The sequence below is a fragment of the Xenopus laevis genome, chromosome 9_10L, assembly GCF_017654675.1.
Source record: "Xenopus laevis strain J_2021 chromosome 9_10L, Xenopus_laevis_v10.1, whole genome shotgun sequence".
Taxonomy (NCBI): domain Eukaryota; kingdom Metazoa; phylum Chordata; class Amphibia; order Anura; family Pipidae; genus Xenopus; species Xenopus laevis.
Genome location: NC_054387.1, coordinates 97,889,111 through 97,906,722, shown reverse-complemented (window position 1 = coordinate 97,906,722; position 17,612 = coordinate 97,889,111). Strand labels below are relative to the sequence as shown.

The 17,612-nt window shown below is 35.7% G+C and overlaps 1 protein-coding gene across 2 annotated transcripts in view; it reads right to left on the bottom strand.

Moving 5' to 3' along the window:
- The window catches only part of mettl22.L (methyltransferase like 22 L homeolog), a 44,658-nt gene extending 27,872 nt beyond the window's left edge, over window positions 1-16,786 (bottom strand). Inside the window, exons 1-5 of one of the 2 annotated variants that reach the window (XM_041576784.1) lie at window positions 16,605-16,786; window positions 16,166-16,320; window positions 11,330-11,665; window positions 9,693-9,733; window positions 8,620-8,764 (exon numbers count right to left, since the gene is read on the bottom strand). In XM_041576784.1, coding sequence (XP_041432718.1) covers window positions 8,620-8,764; window positions 9,693-9,733; window positions 11,330-11,665; window positions 16,166-16,271 — 628 coding nt within the window. In that variant the 5' untranslated portion in view covers window positions 16,272-16,320; window positions 16,605-16,786. The remainder of the gene's footprint in view (window positions 1-8,619; window positions 8,765-9,692; window positions 9,734-11,329; window positions 11,666-16,165; window positions 16,321-16,604) is intronic. The other variant, XM_018236274.2, reaches the window with a different exon arrangement.
- Window positions 16,787-17,612: the final 826 nt, after the last annotated feature.

The following is a 17,612-nucleotide window of genomic DNA, read 5'->3' as shown; positions in this document are numbered from 1 at the left end:
CTTCGCAACCTTACGCTACCCCTGAGCGCAACTTCGGATTTTAGTGAATTTGCGAAGCGCTGGCGAAACTACGCCTGGCGAAGTGTGGTGAAGTGCGGCGAAGTTACGCCTGGCGCAACTACGAATCTTAGTGAATTTGCCCCATACTCTCAGCTTCACATTAAACACACAGCTTAATAAATATGTCCCATCCAGTAGCATAACAAACTCATTTGTTGATGAGTTGTGAGCTGCTGTCATGATAAATACAGCAATTTTAAATATTTAATATTTCTAATGTTAAAAAAAAGAGCAATAAAGAGGATAAACAACATATTAAGTATATGGCAGCAACATCTAATTAGAAGAGATTTTAAAAAAGTTACTTACATTTTTTATCCATATCTCTATAACAATTACATCTCAAAAAATATAGAAACATTTAAAAAAAAAAAGGATGACGTTTAATTCCAAAAACGTTAACATCTAAAAAATACAGTTACAAATGGAATTGTAATGTATTATTGTACTTTATTGCAACACATGGAAATCCAGACTATATTGTTCATTTATAAATGGCTCATTTATAAACATAGTTGCTAAATTGAATATCTGGAGTTGCCGATTGCATACGTTTTTTTTTAACTACTAGTAGACTAGTTGCTCTTGAAAACTGCACTTGTTGATAAATCAGGGGGACTTAAGCTCCCCATAGACGCGACGATTCTTCTTGCCGAACGAGCAATTTTAGGGAAGCCCGACCAATCCTTTGAAATTATCGTGCAGTTAGTGGGATTTGAACGATCGTACATCTTATGATTTTTCGGCCGACATCTGTCAGGAAATTGATCGGCCAGGTCAAAAAATCGTTGTCGGTCCCAGTGCAATCTATCTATGTTTGCAGGGCCAAGCAGGCAGCTCCCCTTTGTTTTCCTGGCAAATTGGTCTTTTTAGTTGATTGTAAATTCGTACGATTGTACGATCGTTCTGAGAAGATCGTGGTCTCACGATCAGGATCTGATCTTTTAAAAATCTCAACATCTATGGCCAGCTTTAGGCATTAGAAGTATGAGTTGTGTCTGTCAAAGACAAATTTAACTTAAGGTGCATGCATTAGAATTGAAGAGGAAACATGGCACCTGCAGCTTACCTTTTCACATTTGCCACTCTGAGCATATTTCAGTCAAATATTTACAGCAGCTCCCATTTCGACTCTGCAGCCACTAATTCTGGTCAAATCTCAAGTAATTGATTATATGGTTGCTAAGTGAATATCTAGGTCAAGTACTGAATGCCAATGATGCTTTCTCTTTTTAAATAAATTACATATCACAGTCTTGGAAAACTCCAAATCATCTGATCTGATATAAAGGTCAAGCTGTCATCAAAATGTATTAAGAAAAATAGCATAAATGAAGTTAAAAGTAAGTCCAGTTCCATTTCATTTAATATAGCAGTCGTGTTCAAAACAGCATGCTTGCAAATACCATATTTGCTAACCTTCATAATAATACATTTGTACATGTGTACAAACACACATTAATGGAATTATTCTAAATATTTGGGAATGGGATAATTCCGTTTACCAGGACATTTGGGCATTGAAAGATTCAGTTTACCAGGAAGTTCATAAATTATTCTTAATGTACTTTAGGCCATGGCTATGTGGGTTGTTATATGGCTGTGTGCTTGTTCTCATACAAAAATCATTGTTAAACAGAGCTTTAACCATAACAATTGTCACTATTACCGAAACCCACCGCAGAACACATTCTTCTATTTCTTCCAGTAATCACCTCAACACTAGCGAGGCCATTTGCTTGTCTGTATTAACTACCTATTCACTCAAACAATTGCAAAAGAAACATAAATGTGATATAGGTATGTATATTTATTCCTCCAGTTTACATACATATTGCAATAAATACTAATTTGATTTTTCTCTGGTAGCAGATATATTTTAAACCTATTCACACATATAATTGCAGAAGAAACATAAATGTGTTATATTTAGGTATAATACACAAAAGCCATGAATATCTTGTAAATTATATCCTTATAAACGGTAAGTTCTGATGTCATCAGTTATAAACGGTGAGTTCTAATGTCATTTTTGTCACATGACTTGCACAGGCCTTGTGTTTTTATATGGTCATGAAACTCCTTGGTAACTTCTAATATCCTTATATTTTACAAGAGGGGGTACTTTCTTCAATATATACAGCAAATGAGTATATGGCTGACCACTTTTATAATAACATAAAAGTATGCCACAGGGACATCTAGGCCACATCTACTGCTAGATTCAAGTAAAGGCCAATAACCAGCAAGTTAAGGTAAGATTTATGGGTATATTCACTATAAGTGGCTTGAAGGAAAACTTTCCCCCCAAAATGAATACCTAAACAACAGATTATATCATATTAAGTGGCATATTAAAGAAACCAAACTGGAATATATATTTAAGTACATATTGCCCTTTTACATCTCTTGCCTTGAACCGCCATTTTCTGATGGTCTATGTGCTGCCTCAGAGATCACCTGACCAGAAATACTACAGCTCTAACTGTAACAGTGAGAAGTGTGAAAGCAAAAGCACTGTGAATCGTAGGCTCCCTTAGTTCTTAAAATGTCAATTTTTTGCGATTGACCAGAGTATAAGCCAAGGTAGAGTTTTTCAGCATATTTTGGGGGCTGAAAAACTCGGCTTATACTCGAGTATATACGGTAAACAAGGCGAACAAATGTGCTCATGAAATATCAATATTGTGATCACCAGAGAAGAGAATGTATGCTTGCATAGCTTAATTTGATACCTTTTTTAATTGCAGTATGATATACTTTATGACATACTAATGGGAATTAGCAGCTAAAGCTAGAAAAGGGTTAACAGTTGGGTAAAAAACCCATATGGTTTTTTTTTTTGTTGTTTTTGAAGTAAAACACTGAATAAACATAAATTGACTGGTTTGAAAATAAAATATATATGTTACATATATATATATATATATATATGTATATATATATATATATATATATATATATATATATATATAGATATATATATATATATAGTTATATATATATATATAAATCTTATCGCTAGCTTAAAATAAAAGGGATGTAAACCCATCAAATTAATAAATGTAAGCTCAGAGTGCTTTTCTGAGAAATGTGCTGTGCAATTGCCATGAATAACTTGATTAGATCCACTTGCTATAACCCAATAATACATGTAAGGCAATATTAGTATTATATGATGAACAAGCCCTGTAATACATCTAGCACTCTTTCAACCATCTAGGCAACATAGAGCAGCACATCTTTTTGAGAGATAATCCCTGCAATTCTTCCATTCCATTTTAACATTTACAGTTATGTTTTTCTGTAGTGCTGACAGCAATTAGGAGGTTTGAGCAGACAAAGGAAACGTGCAATCCAAACCAAATAAATGCCAATCAGAAAAGGTCACATAATAGATTTAAATGCTATATGCCACACTGAGCCTCTTTATCCTTGTGTAAACTTTTACAAAACCAATATATATCATAGTAGGTTGCTGGTAACTTGGTATCTGTAACAGGACCTTATCAGAACATAATAAGTACAAATTAAGTCATCGGGGAAATTAATAATAACATTGTTTATTTTCCATGATCCGCACAACTTTTTATTTATACGTGTTTTCCAGAGCTTTAGTTTCTCTAGAGACACAGTGCAATAACTTTTATCATATGAAATTACTGTGACCTCATGCACATTAACATTTGGAGCGAAACTGGCATCTTATTCATTTTAGACCAAGTCAAGCCGTCTGAAAGCTGAAAGCAGTAACATCCATAATGGTAATTAGAACAGAGTTGAAATGTTGATGCTTTAAAGGAACAGTATACACCTAAAACACCTTTGCTAAACATTAGCACAAGAAATGGGAATTGTGTCGAAAATGCATTCTGTCTACTCTTTAGATAAAAAAAAAAATATTTAAAAGCACTAATTTGAGAGTTGGGGTTTTTTCTCACTGAACCCCTACCTTTATAAACAGGATCATTTGTTAACAGTTCTTATAGACCTTTAAACAAACTCTTCTGTTCTCTAAGCTGAAGCCTTTGAGCACTGCATAATCAGAAGGCTTCTCAGTGGACACTAATTTTATCAGATCCTCCATTGCTCTGTGGGATCAGGAAGTATCAGCAAGTGCTAAGGTGAAACTAGTGTCATATTCTTGTTTTGTGCAGAAAAAACAAAACCCAGACATATTTATAATTAAAGAATAGGCAAAAAGTGTGTTTAGCACAAACCCTATTCGTTGAGCTCATTTTGAAGAGTGCGTTTACTTCACTTTAAGATTAGATGTTTAGAAGTATTAGTATCATTCTGCAATTTTGATCCAACCATCCAATTCACAAGCATTTTACTGTGGCATGCAAAATAACTCAGGTTACAATCAAGACCAAACCAGAAACAGCACATATAATAGACAAGCATTTCTAATCTCTTAAAGGAGAAGGAAAGCTACTAAAGCAGTTTATTGCCAATAGATTAGCCACAATAGTGCAAGCTATAACACTATATTTATTCTGCAGAATGCTTCACCATACCTGAGTAAACAGCTCTTGAAGTGTTCTCTGTTTGTTTAGGATAGCAGCTGCCATATTGGCTTGGTGTGACATCACTTCCTGCCTGAGTCTCTCCCTGCTCACTCATAGCTCTCGGCTCAGATTACAGCAGGGAGGGGAGGAGGGAGGGCGAGAAGAGCAAACTGAGCATGCTCAAGGCAGTGCAATGAAGGTTTAAGCTGAAAACAGGAAGTCTGATACAGAAGTCCATGTGTACAAAATAGAAGGAAAGAAATGTGGTGTTTCTTTTGACAGAGCAGCATTACTTTGATGGGTTACTGGTGTATCTATACAGACCTTTCTAAATAAACTTACTTCATTTTAGCCTTTCCTTCTCCTTTAAACCTGATGCACTTATCAATAATTTGCAATGAGTAGAATGAACTTGTGTGATGCTTTTGATTTAATTTTGTGTCATGCTGTCGATTAGTATAGTGTTTAATCTAGACAGCACTTAAAAAAGTGATACTGACACTAACAAACTAGTTTTTAAAATATGAGTGTACATTTAAAAGTTACCTATAGGTCACGTTGATCATTTTTTGCTGAGAGGTTTGTTTTTGTAAATTATTGTTTGTTGAAGTTTCTAAGCCTGACTGTTTTGCCAACCTGACTGTCCCATCTCAGCCTGTCTGTTAAAGTTTCTAATGCTAACAGACTCCTGCTGCACAAATATGGCAGCCCCCTCATACAGGAACATGGGGCATCAAACAGGTAACATAAAATTATCCTGCAAATACTTTATGGCAAAGTCATAAGTAGCTTTCAAAGGCAATATTATGATAGATATAAAAACAAATTTAATTTCTGGTGTCAGTATCACTTTAAAGGAGAAGGAAAGGTTAAAACTAAGTAAGCCTTATCAGAAAGGTCCATCTAAATATACCAATAAACCCCCAAAGTAGTGCTGCTCTGAGTCCCCTGTCAAAAGAAACACTTCATTTCTTTCCTTCTATTGTGTACACATGGACTTCTGTATCAGACTTCCTGTTTTTAGCTTAAACCTCATTGCCCTGGGCAAGAACATGCTCAGTTTGCTCCTTCCCCCCCCCCTCCCTTCTCTGCTGTAATCTGAGCCCAGAGCAGGGAGAGACTCAGGCAGGAAGTGATGTCACACCATGTTAATACTGCAGCTCCTATCCTAAACAGAGAGTTTCTAGAGCTTTTTACTCCGGTATGGTAAAACATTCTACAGAATAAATATAACATTCTATCTTGCACTATTGCAGCTAATCTATTGGCAATACAATGCCTCCGTAGCTTTCCTTCTCCTTTAAGTAAGTTTGAGGGTTGTGTATTTCTTTAGAATGTATGAAGAATGCAACCACATGAAGCAACAAAATGGCTGCTAGTCTAAACTCCACCATTATGGTTTATAAAACCACATATTCAGTTTAAAATTCCCTTGGATAGAAATATATTTTGGCATGACCCCTTCACAATCAGCCAAAAAGTCTGAAATGAATAAACATCTTCAGTTTCATGGAAGTCCCAGTGGATGGGAAAGCCATGTAGTGAGTTTTAAATGGTTAAATACATCATGACTTGTAATTTCATCTTATATTGAAAAATTGTACAGTGCTGACACTTTTTAGCCTCATATAGAAAGTAGATAGACAGAAAGATAGAAAGGCTGAAAATTGTAATCTGATATGAAATATGTAGTATTTCACCTAATTTACATATCACATCTACAGCCTGAGGGTGATGTTGCTGGCAATAATACTTTCAATGCAGTCTAATAGTCTGAGAATGATAAATAATTTTTGTGCCTATGCTTGGCATATGCAACTGTGGTGCTCTGGTTATTCTGCTTTAATTTCAGTGAAACTTTGCAGTCACAGATGTCATACAGATGTGGATGATTCTTGCCCCTCATTTGGTTTCCAAAGGTATTTAAATAGCAGCACATCAATAATCCTCCTACTTGTGCAATAAGGCAAAAGTTAACCACTGGAAACCAGCTTAGTAGAGCCGGAGAGCACTATTTATAAAATTATCTAGAAAGCATCAAATGCTACCTCCATGCAGAACACTGTATTGATTTAGTGAATGGCATATGGATCCCATTACACAGATACTTGAGAGAATTAGAATCTTTGATTTAAGCATGACTCCCTACTGTAGCATCACCTTATTTATCATATGAAATACTTTTAAAGGGGATGCTCACCTTTGTATTAACTTTAAATATGATGTAGACTTTTAGAGACAATTTGAAATTGGTTTTCATGTTTTATTATTCATGGTTTTTGAGTAATTTACCCTAGCAACCATGCACTTATCTGAATAAGAAACAGGAATATGAATAGGAGAGGGCATGAATAGAAAGACGAGTAATAAAAAGTAGCCTTGCAGAGCATTTGCTTTTTAGATGGGGTCAGTGACCCCCTATTTGAAAGCTGGGAGGAGTCAGAAGAAGAAGGCAAATAATTAAAAAAACAATAAAAAAGAAAAATTGAAGGCCAATTGAAAAGTTGCTGAGAATTAGCCATTCTATAACATACCACTGTGGTAGCAGCTGTGCTGAAGAAGGCATTTTTATATTTTTATTATATTTTATATTATATATGATATTTTATATTATACATTTTATGTTTTATGACATCAGCTCGTACCCCCTCCAAGTTGCACTGTGTATTAATTAGGGCATTCTTTCTTCAAATTAATGTAGTATACGTGCATTTAAATTTACATTACCCTGGCACTATTTCCCAGCTCACAGACTGGTGCAATACTCTTCCTTCACTGTTCCCTCCCTCAACTATTCAGCAAGAGGAATAGAAAAAGGCTTCTGACAAAAAGCAAAAGTTAGCTGCAACTACTATAAACCCACAAGGTTGGCTGCAGGGAAAGTAGCACTAATATACACTCCAATGCACAATGCTTTCTGTGCATTTATAATATCACTGACACCTCAGACGCAGACATGTGCATGGATGTTTTTCCGGCATAGTTATGGGTATTTTACAGTTGTAGTATCCATCGTAAAGAAAAAGGACATCTCGATTTAAGTTAGAAAAATAAAATATATATTAATGTTTCTCAAATATTTAAGATTTATTAAGTGCAAAAACCTAAAAACCGAATGCAGCTATGGGATCCCTTATCCATATATATTTTGTAGATAATTGTAATTTTTAAAAATAATTTCCTTTCCTTTTTATAATAATAAAACAATACCTTGTCCTTGATGGTAACTATGCTACATTAATCCATTTTGGTTTCAAAATAACCAAATTAGGATTATTTAATATTTAAAGGAGAAATGAAAAAAAAACCTCCCCCCTACCTCAACCTCATTTTTGATTCAAGTTTTTAAGATCAATTAGAAGTTTGGCAGGCTCATTTAAAATAAATGATAGAATGTGATTTCACTGTGATTGCTTTATTGTTATGTTTTTAAGCAACTAAGTTTTTTCCTAAATAAGCTCACATTTGATATTTTTGAGTTTTTACATATTAAAAAAAAGAACTGAAGATTAGAATTCTGATAAAACTGACATCTAGGGGGTTATTTATCAAAAGTCGAGTTTTATAGCTTTGTGAGGTGTTTTATACCTCGAATGAACTCATAACCCAAATGTTTTCTCATTTAAGAAAAAAACTTGAATGGAAAAAAACTCGTATCAGTGAATTTGGGGTAAAAAAAACCCTGAAAACTCAAATGAATCGAGTTTTCCATGAGAAAAAAATCAAATTGCTCGAATGATTTCAGTTTTCGAGCGAAACTCACTGGAAAAAAACCTGAACATCTTCAAATGGTTCATGGGACCTCTTCCAATGACTTCTACATGACCTCGACAGGTTTTAGCTGTATATAGTATTTTCAGATTTGAGCTATTTCCAGCTTTAGGGTATAATAAATCTCGAAAAATTTGAGTTTTTTTTAAAACACCAGAGTTTTTTTTTAACCTGAAAATTCTAGTTTTTAACTAAAAACTACATTAGAAAAACTCAGGAAAACACAACTTGACCTTTGGTAAATAACCTCCTTAGTATGTCTCATGATAATATTTACCTGTGCAGTATACGGTCTTGGCAATCATAGCCATAATAATGCTTGTGAAACCAGTGCCTGCTCCCAGTTCAAGCACAGTACAGTCTCTGAAGAGATCGGGCTGCCAGAGAATGTAATCAGCAAGAAGGAAAGCACCTCTCCAGATCTACAAAGAAGGACAGGCAAAAGATAATTTCAATAACTTATACTGAGCATACATTTTTTTTCTATGTTTATAATGTAAAAGTACTGACGTCATAAAACATTGGAGACCTATTTAGCAGAGCTAATATTTTTTAAAGTAACAAAACACATTGCCACACTGCAGTTTAGAGTATGAGAATCAAATACTACATCATACCGAATTAGTGAAGCTATACTGCAACAACAAGATATTCTGTTTTAAAAGGAAAATTAGTTCTGAAAATATACAATAGATAGGATTTTCGGTGTCAGACAAACCCTGTTATACTCCACTCATTGCAATGGAAGAAGGCATATACAGGTAATGGTTTTAGAACAAGATAGTGAGATACTGGCTAAGTGACCTTATTTTATGTTTAGTTCCTGATACACTGAGATTTTCATATAAAATAATTACGAGTAATTTCCAAGCGTAAAAAGCAGAAAGCACAAAACCTGGTCTTGGCACTTGCTTGTTAGAATTTATCTTGGCCAGCTTAAATATATTAATATATTGCAATACATGGACAAACAATGCCTGTTTTGTTTAAAGGGTGAGGCATATTTTTAGTAGCTTAAGGCACAAAATGTTTTAATGTCCTAAACATATTGATAATGGTTTGAGTGCAGATGACTTCTTGTATTTGTCTATTTATATAAACCATAACTACTATACTTATGCTGTATCAGGGCTTAATGCTCTGTGCTCTCCAGAAAGGAAAATACTCATCGTGCCAGTAAAAAATGTAATTAACTTTCCATTTTAAAGCATAATAATTTATCAAGCAGTCCCTTGCCACAATGAATACAACCCTAAATAAACAATACCCACCAGACAAATCCCAGACCAACTTAAGCAAAAATAGAATAAAGGGTGTGCTTGTACACACACACAAATAGACAGGACATACCTGCTTACCAACGTCCTCTAGAGGTGTTGCCATAGTGTGCTCTGAAACAAAAAAACATATATTATTATTACAATACCTTGGTTAGCATGGATACAAATTAAATGATTTAACAGGCTAAATCAATGCTCGCAGTAAATGGAATAAATCTCAATAGACTTATTATATTAGTAACCTGTTGCACAGAATTGTATACAGAGTTGTGTATCAGAAATGAACCAGGTGACTCACTTGTGTATTCTTACATGGGAGCTGAGAACTATACGGAAAGTCTAATATTATTTTATAGACATTCAATGTACACAAGTTGTCATAGGAACTAATATAAAATATACTAATAAATAGAAATATTTGAAAATGTAGTGCTAGCAGAGTGATAGGGAAAATAATACTATTTCAAAGCAGCAACCAGCACCAAATTGATGAACAAAGCATGCTTGATTTATAAATACACAATAAAATTAATAATAATTAACTTTGCTTTACTATTTATCAGAGAAGACTGGTTGCATGAAGCGTTGTAACTTTCTTTTAGAAAGTTAAGACAGGATAGTCATTTACCACAGTCGAGTAAAGTGATCCTATACCTATATATATATATATATAAATATTACATGCCACTTGTAATAAGAAACTATACTTAAACATATGCCTAACAAGGGTATCAATGTCTAAAGACTTTTAAAGTGATAGTGCCACATTCTGTATTTATCAGGAACATGTCACTATGACTTAAAATAAGCTCTTTAGTGAGACATGTTCCCCCCTGCTTCCCCTGCTTTCAACAGCTCCATTTCCTGATGCCTCAGAAGTTGACATCAGGCTTGGGAAAGGAGGCAAAAGGTCTGTTAGGCTGTGGACAAACAATACCCCAGCCTATTAAGAACTTGGCAGCAATTAAAATGAAGCATTGACTGCTGGGACATCAAGGAAAGGAGTCGGACTCCAACACAGGTCCGTAACATAGCATGGAGATCAGTTGGGAGTCAGCGAATGGTTTATTAAAGCAATAGTGACACATTTGTCAAAAAAGTGTCACTATCCCTTTAAAAGAGAATTCAACCCTAAAGTTAAAAAACCCCTACCCTACATAGACCCCCTCCCTCCAGCCGAAGTGTAACCCCTGGCAAATGCCCCTAACGTTTTACTTACCCCCTTCATGCAGATTCTGTCCAGCTAAGTTCACGTGCACCGTCTTCAGCCGCTTTGGTAATCTTCGTAATGAGACCGGTGCTTCTGCAATTTTCGTGAGTTTCGGCGCAAGCGAAGTTGTCACAAAACAGAAAACTGCTCCAACTGAGCAAGTGCCGAAACCCACTGAAAATTGCTGAGGCACCAGTCTCATTAAGAAGATTTCCGAAGAGAAGGAGATGGCACCCTTGAACTCCTATGCCTGAATCTGCACCGAGGGGTAAGTAAAACATTAGGGGCATTTGCCCAAGGTAACACTTAGGCTGGGGGTAGGACTGAGGGGGGGTCTATGAAGGTAGGGGTTTTTTAACTTTAGGGTTGAATTCTCCTTTAGGAATGGATAGTAATTCAGTCTCAGCTTTACTGTACTTCTACTACCTATTACTTTTTGAAGACATATTTAGGATTAAGTACATGTTGAAGATGAAGTCTTAAATAATTCTACTTACCAATTTTCACTATGTTATGACTGCTGTCAATATTTTCTTCACAGGTATAGTCTTCCTCATTTCCAATTGTAATTATGGTGGGACATACAATATTCCGAGCAGAGTTCTGTTCCCTTCTCTCAGAAAAAGATTGAGGTCTTCTAGTGACTTCAAGATCTCCATCTTCATCAACCAGGTTTCCTATATTCTCTGAATCATTTTGCTGTATGCCTTCAGGAGAACAAGAACTATAATCCTTTTCTGTATCTTCTGTTTTCTTATCATTAAAAGAAGATGCTTTCCTTACTGTCTCTTGTGTGTTATTGTGGGAAAGAATTTTAAACACTGACTGGAAAACTAAAAAAGAAAAAAATAAGGGAAATGAAGATGTTTTACAAAGTAACCTCAACTGATTTGCTGTGGCCAATAAGGCCTTACTTCCATCTCTATATACAGTTTTGTATAGATATGCAGAGGGCTGAAAACACAGAAATGACAAAGATTTTGTTGTCCTGTGACTGCTGTCCTTGGCCCTGTGTAGTTTATTTGTACCCAGGTTTGTTGCTATACTGTGTATGATGTAAACCTGAGGGATTTACTTAGGAAGAAGGAATACATACCGTTGCCCATTGGGGAATCAAAATGTTTTGATAAAAACTCACTTTTGTTTTAGCTGATAATTAAATCCCATCAGTGCAGTCACTTGTTTATGTACATATATGTTGCACTGGAACCCAGGTATTGGAACTGCATAATATGTGCACCCTATCTAGTAGTATATATACCAAAATATTTTGCTACTAATTTTTAGTAGGCAATCACAGTCCGTGAATGTTCACAAGCAAAGACTTTAGTTCCCTATCAGGTTCATTTAGCTGCTGATTGGTTCCAATTCTACTGCGCGTAGAGCTGCTGGTTTCCCTGCACAGCCTGGGAAAAGAGGCAGCAGGAAGTGAGGTTTTTGGAAAAATTCTCAATAAACCAACCCAAACACTACTTTTTAAGCACATGCCTTACATATTTAAAAGCCTAGTGCACTTGCACTTTCTTGTTTGTAGTAAATAGTCACTTTACTTCATTCAGAAACAATGTGGAGGTTTGAAGTTCAGTGTTCCAAATTACAATTGCAAACAATAAACAAACACTTTCAAGGCAAGAACAGATCTATTATGAACAAGTTCTTCAAAATTACTCATAGATTACTAACAGTTTGGTAGTTACTCTACCAGTCTGCACACCTGTCTGCAAACTAGTAACCAATAAAGAACAAAGCCCTTGGAAAGTTGTTCTATTTTAAGTTTCTGATACAGCATGTGTGCCCCTAATGATCTTTTAGATCAAACTAGGTTGCTCTACTATTGATGATTCATAAAGACCTTCAATAATACATTTTAATTGTCTCCTAAAGCCCAACAGACTGTTGAAACTTTTATTCTTGAAGTTCACCTTCATCACTCGGTGGGCTCTTCGACTTTAGTATTGACCATTATACCTCAGCTCTGCCAAAAGACCTTTTTTGTCAGGCCCAATAGGTGTGCTCCTTTCAAAGGTTCAGTTTCACAATCACACTGGATATCAGTAAGAAAGCCAAGGCAGCTGCCCCATTGTGCTTCTTTGATACTACTACCTCTTCAAGACAGGTGGGGTGTGTGGCCCCCCAAAAATGTGTGATCCTCCAGCATTTAATAACAGGCAAAGTATGTGCCCCCCAGCATTTTATGACAAAGCAAGCAACTGCAATTAAGAGTTTCTCTTTCACTAAATGCACAATCGTTACCACCTGAGCACTTGAAGTCTGCACAGAACCTATTGTAAAAGTCCTGTCATTTAGATATTGCAGAAAAAAGTACTGCTGGAAAATACACCTCCCAATGGTATGCGCATGCGAGCTGACATGCAGCCAATGACATGATGGTGTGAGCATGCAAAGTAACAATTTCCGGGCTCAACTCGAAACCTACATACAGGGTATTGTTTACCTTTGAGTTAATTGTTAGTATGATGTAAAGATTGATATTCTGAGACAATTTGCAATCTGTTTTCTTTTTTCATTATTTGTGGTTTTGAATTACTTAGCTTTTTATTCAGCAGCTTTTCAGTTTGCAATTTCAGCAATCTGTTTGCTAGGGGCCAAATTACCCTAGCAACTATGCACTGATTGGAATAAGAGACTGGAATATGAATAGAAAGATGAATAATAAAAAAGTAGTAATAATAATAAATGTAGCTTTATAGAGCATTTGTTTTTCAGATGGAGTCAGTGGCCCCCATTTGAAAGCTGGAAAGAGTCAGAAGAGGAAGGCACATCATTAAAAAAAAAACTACAAATACAATAATGAAGACCAATTGAAAAAGTTGCTTAGAATTAGCCATTCTATAACATACTAAAAGTTAACCTAAAGGCTAACCACCCCTTTAACACCTGTTAGCATAAGAGACATTAAATATTTCCCTTCCTTTGTGTGTATTGCTTTCACTCTTAAGTTTTGCTTTTCCCTGCCACTTTTTCTGTTCTAGTTTTTGACCATCATCTCTAAAATATTTACGATGAATTGTTTCAAGCTCAAGCTTACCTTTCTGATACTGCTGCCCTATGGAAAAAAGCTACTTTTGGATAACATCATCCATTTACTCCAGCTTTCTACTAAGTTAAAACTTTTCTCTTGCCCTGTTGAATTTGTTGGACATTTCATATGTTGTAAATTATATGGTTACATATCTTCAATATGAGATTGCAAACACTACTCACATCTATCACTTTCAACCTTTTGTTTAAGTGAAACCTACTTAATTTCTAAGTGACCCAGAGAAAGGCAAAAAACCTCACCTGAGGCCTCTCCAATTTGCCTCAGAAGAGGGAAAAAAAATGTACCTTACTCCAAATACCAGACAATTCCAAGGATCATCTTTGTACAGAAAGTTAATGACAGCAACCTTGTATGCTAAAAATTATCCACTCCCCTTCTTTTTTTAGACTATGTAATGTATCTGCCAGTATAACTACTTCAAGGCAAGAGATTTTCAGTTTTCCAAGAATGTTACTTTCTTGTGACACTTTTCCTACCATATAGTAATACGCAGGTAAAGAAATCTGCATTTACTCTAACCTGTCCTGTCGCAACCAGAAATGAACCTGTTCCGACATTCAACAATTGCCTATATACAGCTGCACCGGACCCACCTATCTCTGATGCCTCTAAAGAGAGCAGGACTGGAGCGAGTATATAAATGAAATATGATATCTGACCACAGAAATTTGTTGGAGAGGGCTGGGGTGATGGAGTAGTAGGGTGGGTCCTGATCCAACTGCCCAGTTTTCCATTAGGACATTAGTAAATATACCATATTTGATGCCTAAAGGAGAATATTTTAGCAAAACACTGATAAGGCACCTGTTTGGCATCTGATTACTTAACTTTATCTAAAATGCCTAAAACTCATTGTCCATTAACTCTACTCTCTACTATAAATCTTCAGTGGATCCTACAGTCCACTGCAAAAAAAAACCCACTAATGAGTAATCAATGAACTGTATTGATAGAAATGTATAAATACATAATCATATAACTCATGGTCAATTAATTAGCTATAAATTATTTATATTTCTTATGAAATCACTAACAATAAATATGTGTATGTATATTATTCTTCCTCAATTAGACTTGACATTGGACATGTTCTATAAGCGACAGCACATCTAATCTAGACATTTTTTTGGTGTCAGGTTTGTCCTGACTAGATGAATTGGTGCTTGTAAAACTTGAGAAGCAATCTGTGTATAGCGGATGTGGTAAAAGGCAGAACAAAATCAAATCAACAATTGACTGCAGTTTTAAAGGAGACATATAGGATAAATGAAAAAACCCTAATTTTGTAGGCAATTATAAGCAATGTATGGTGTTGTTTTTTTCCTATTATCTTTAAAAATAGCCCCTATAGATGTTCTCTAGTCCCTGTCCGTGTTTCAAATGAGAGGTAGGTGTGTCTTAATGGTCCCTGCCAGAAGCACAGTAGGCGGAGGGACAGCCAATCACAGCCCTGCAGTCACAAAAGCAAAAACAGGCTTCAGTTCCCTATCAGGTCCTGCTAGCTGCTGATTGGTTCCTGTCCTACAGAGCAGTGAGATGAGAGCCACGGCTCCCCTGCACAGCCTGGGAATTCAGGAAGCAGGAAGTGGAAGAGAAGGGGCGGGATTATTAGGGGTTTTGCAGAAATAATCAATAAATCAGCCTGAAACACTACTTTTTTAAGCACAATTCTTCTGTATCTAAAGTAGGATAATGCACTATTTTTTTACACTGAATGCCTCTTTGAAGAACAGCCTCTCTGGTGTTATTTCTTATGCACGCAGGCCCGGACTGAGAATTAAAATAGGCCCTGACATTTCAGGTACACAGAGGCCCAATCAGCCCACACAGAGGCCCAAACAGCCCTCACCAGCCCACTAAATACTGACTTTCTATGGGACCTTATAGCAGCCCCTCTGGCATTTGCCAGAACCCACAGATTGCCAGTCCGGGCCTGTATGCACGTCATCATAATGCTTAATCACACTTTAACAAAGTGCTTCTGATATTTTGTTCTTGTCCTATTTTCAAACTTTATTAAAAAATGTAAGATTATATCAGAAGCACTCTTGAACTGCACTTTAATTGAATTTATTGGAAAAATTGTGCACCGCATCTCTCAGATAAATCCTTATTGCAATTCAAGGGCTCTTCTTGTGTAATCTATTACTGCATTTGGCATGGACGGACTTGATAAGCAGAGAATGAAGCGTGATCGCAGTATACCGGTCTGGTATAACAGGTTTTTAATCGATGCATTAAATACTGTGTGAGCCTACTGTTCATTTACCTGGCTGGCCCACTGCATTTAGTCTGACCATGAAATGCCTTTTATGTCGTTTGTGTAAATGGACCTCTGACAAGATAGTGTCACTGGTGAAAGTAATTTCTTCCATTTCTTCGTCAGCTACGTTTTTTGGCTGCTAACGGCAGGGGCAACCAAAGCTAAAAAAAATGTAAGCAGGAGAAAATTAGAGAAATGTTGTTTTTTTTTCAACTCCATTCCCCAAAAACACTTCTGAGAATCAACATCAAACTTTCAATCCCACTTATATTCATGCCATTCAAGAACTGCATCTGCTTATAGATACATTATATATGTTTGCTGTAAAGCCCCTACAATACATAAAAGGCATTTATATGTGAAAAGCTAATGTTATGCTTTTAAGGTACATCATATAAACGTATCTAAAAGCTGCAAAAACTGAAGAGGTCATCTGCTGGCTTACATGTTGCTAAAGGGTAATATGACCAGATCTGGGGACAGTATCCGTATTAAAGGGACTGTCCCTGAATTAACTTTCGAACTGCTTCGCCTTTAAATCCCTCGCTTTACCAGCGCCGCCATGTTGTTTTGCGCGAATGCGCGCGTGACGTCTGCGCGCTCTCGGGTTTATGTCAGTGCGCGCGCTTGTGCGTGGAAGCGTTTGTGCCCGCGACGGATGGGAAGTGTCCACCGAATCAGCTGAATGTGGAGGGGGGAAGGGGTTAATAGAGATGAAGAACATGAAGCAGGGACGGCTGTAATATATGAATAAGTATTTTAAGTGAAAAACACGATGTAGTTCGCTATCATTGGAGTCATTATAGAAATATATATATATATATATGTATATATATATATATATATATATATATATACACATATATATATATGGGCACAGCTTGCGCTTTGGCCGCAAATATTAAGTGAGGATGTATATTTATTAATTATATTATTTAATATTATATATATATATATATATATATATGTATATAATATGTATTATATATTAATATATTTTTTACTTAATATATATAAATAAATATATATATAAATAAATATAGAAGTATAACTTTACTCATACATCAATATAATATTTTAGCAATACAAAATGCTAACAATGTTATTATGTATGTAGATCATAATGGGACAACATCACTAAATGTAGACCCCACATTAGTAAAGTATGGGCACTCCTGTCTTATACTGATAATTGTGTGTAGAGAAAAGTTACTGTGAAAAGTTACTGTGCCTATAGCAAAATAATCCATGATTGTAGAATGTATTTACATAGCAAGGTCCATCCATTAATTAATTTGGACCCTAGCACCCAGATTTCTGAAATTGCAAACTGGAGAGCTGTTGGATAAAAAAACGAAATAACTAAAAAAACAAATAATAATAAATGAAAATCAATTTCAAATTATCTCAGAATATCACTCTCTGCATCATACTTAAAGTTAATTTAAAGGTG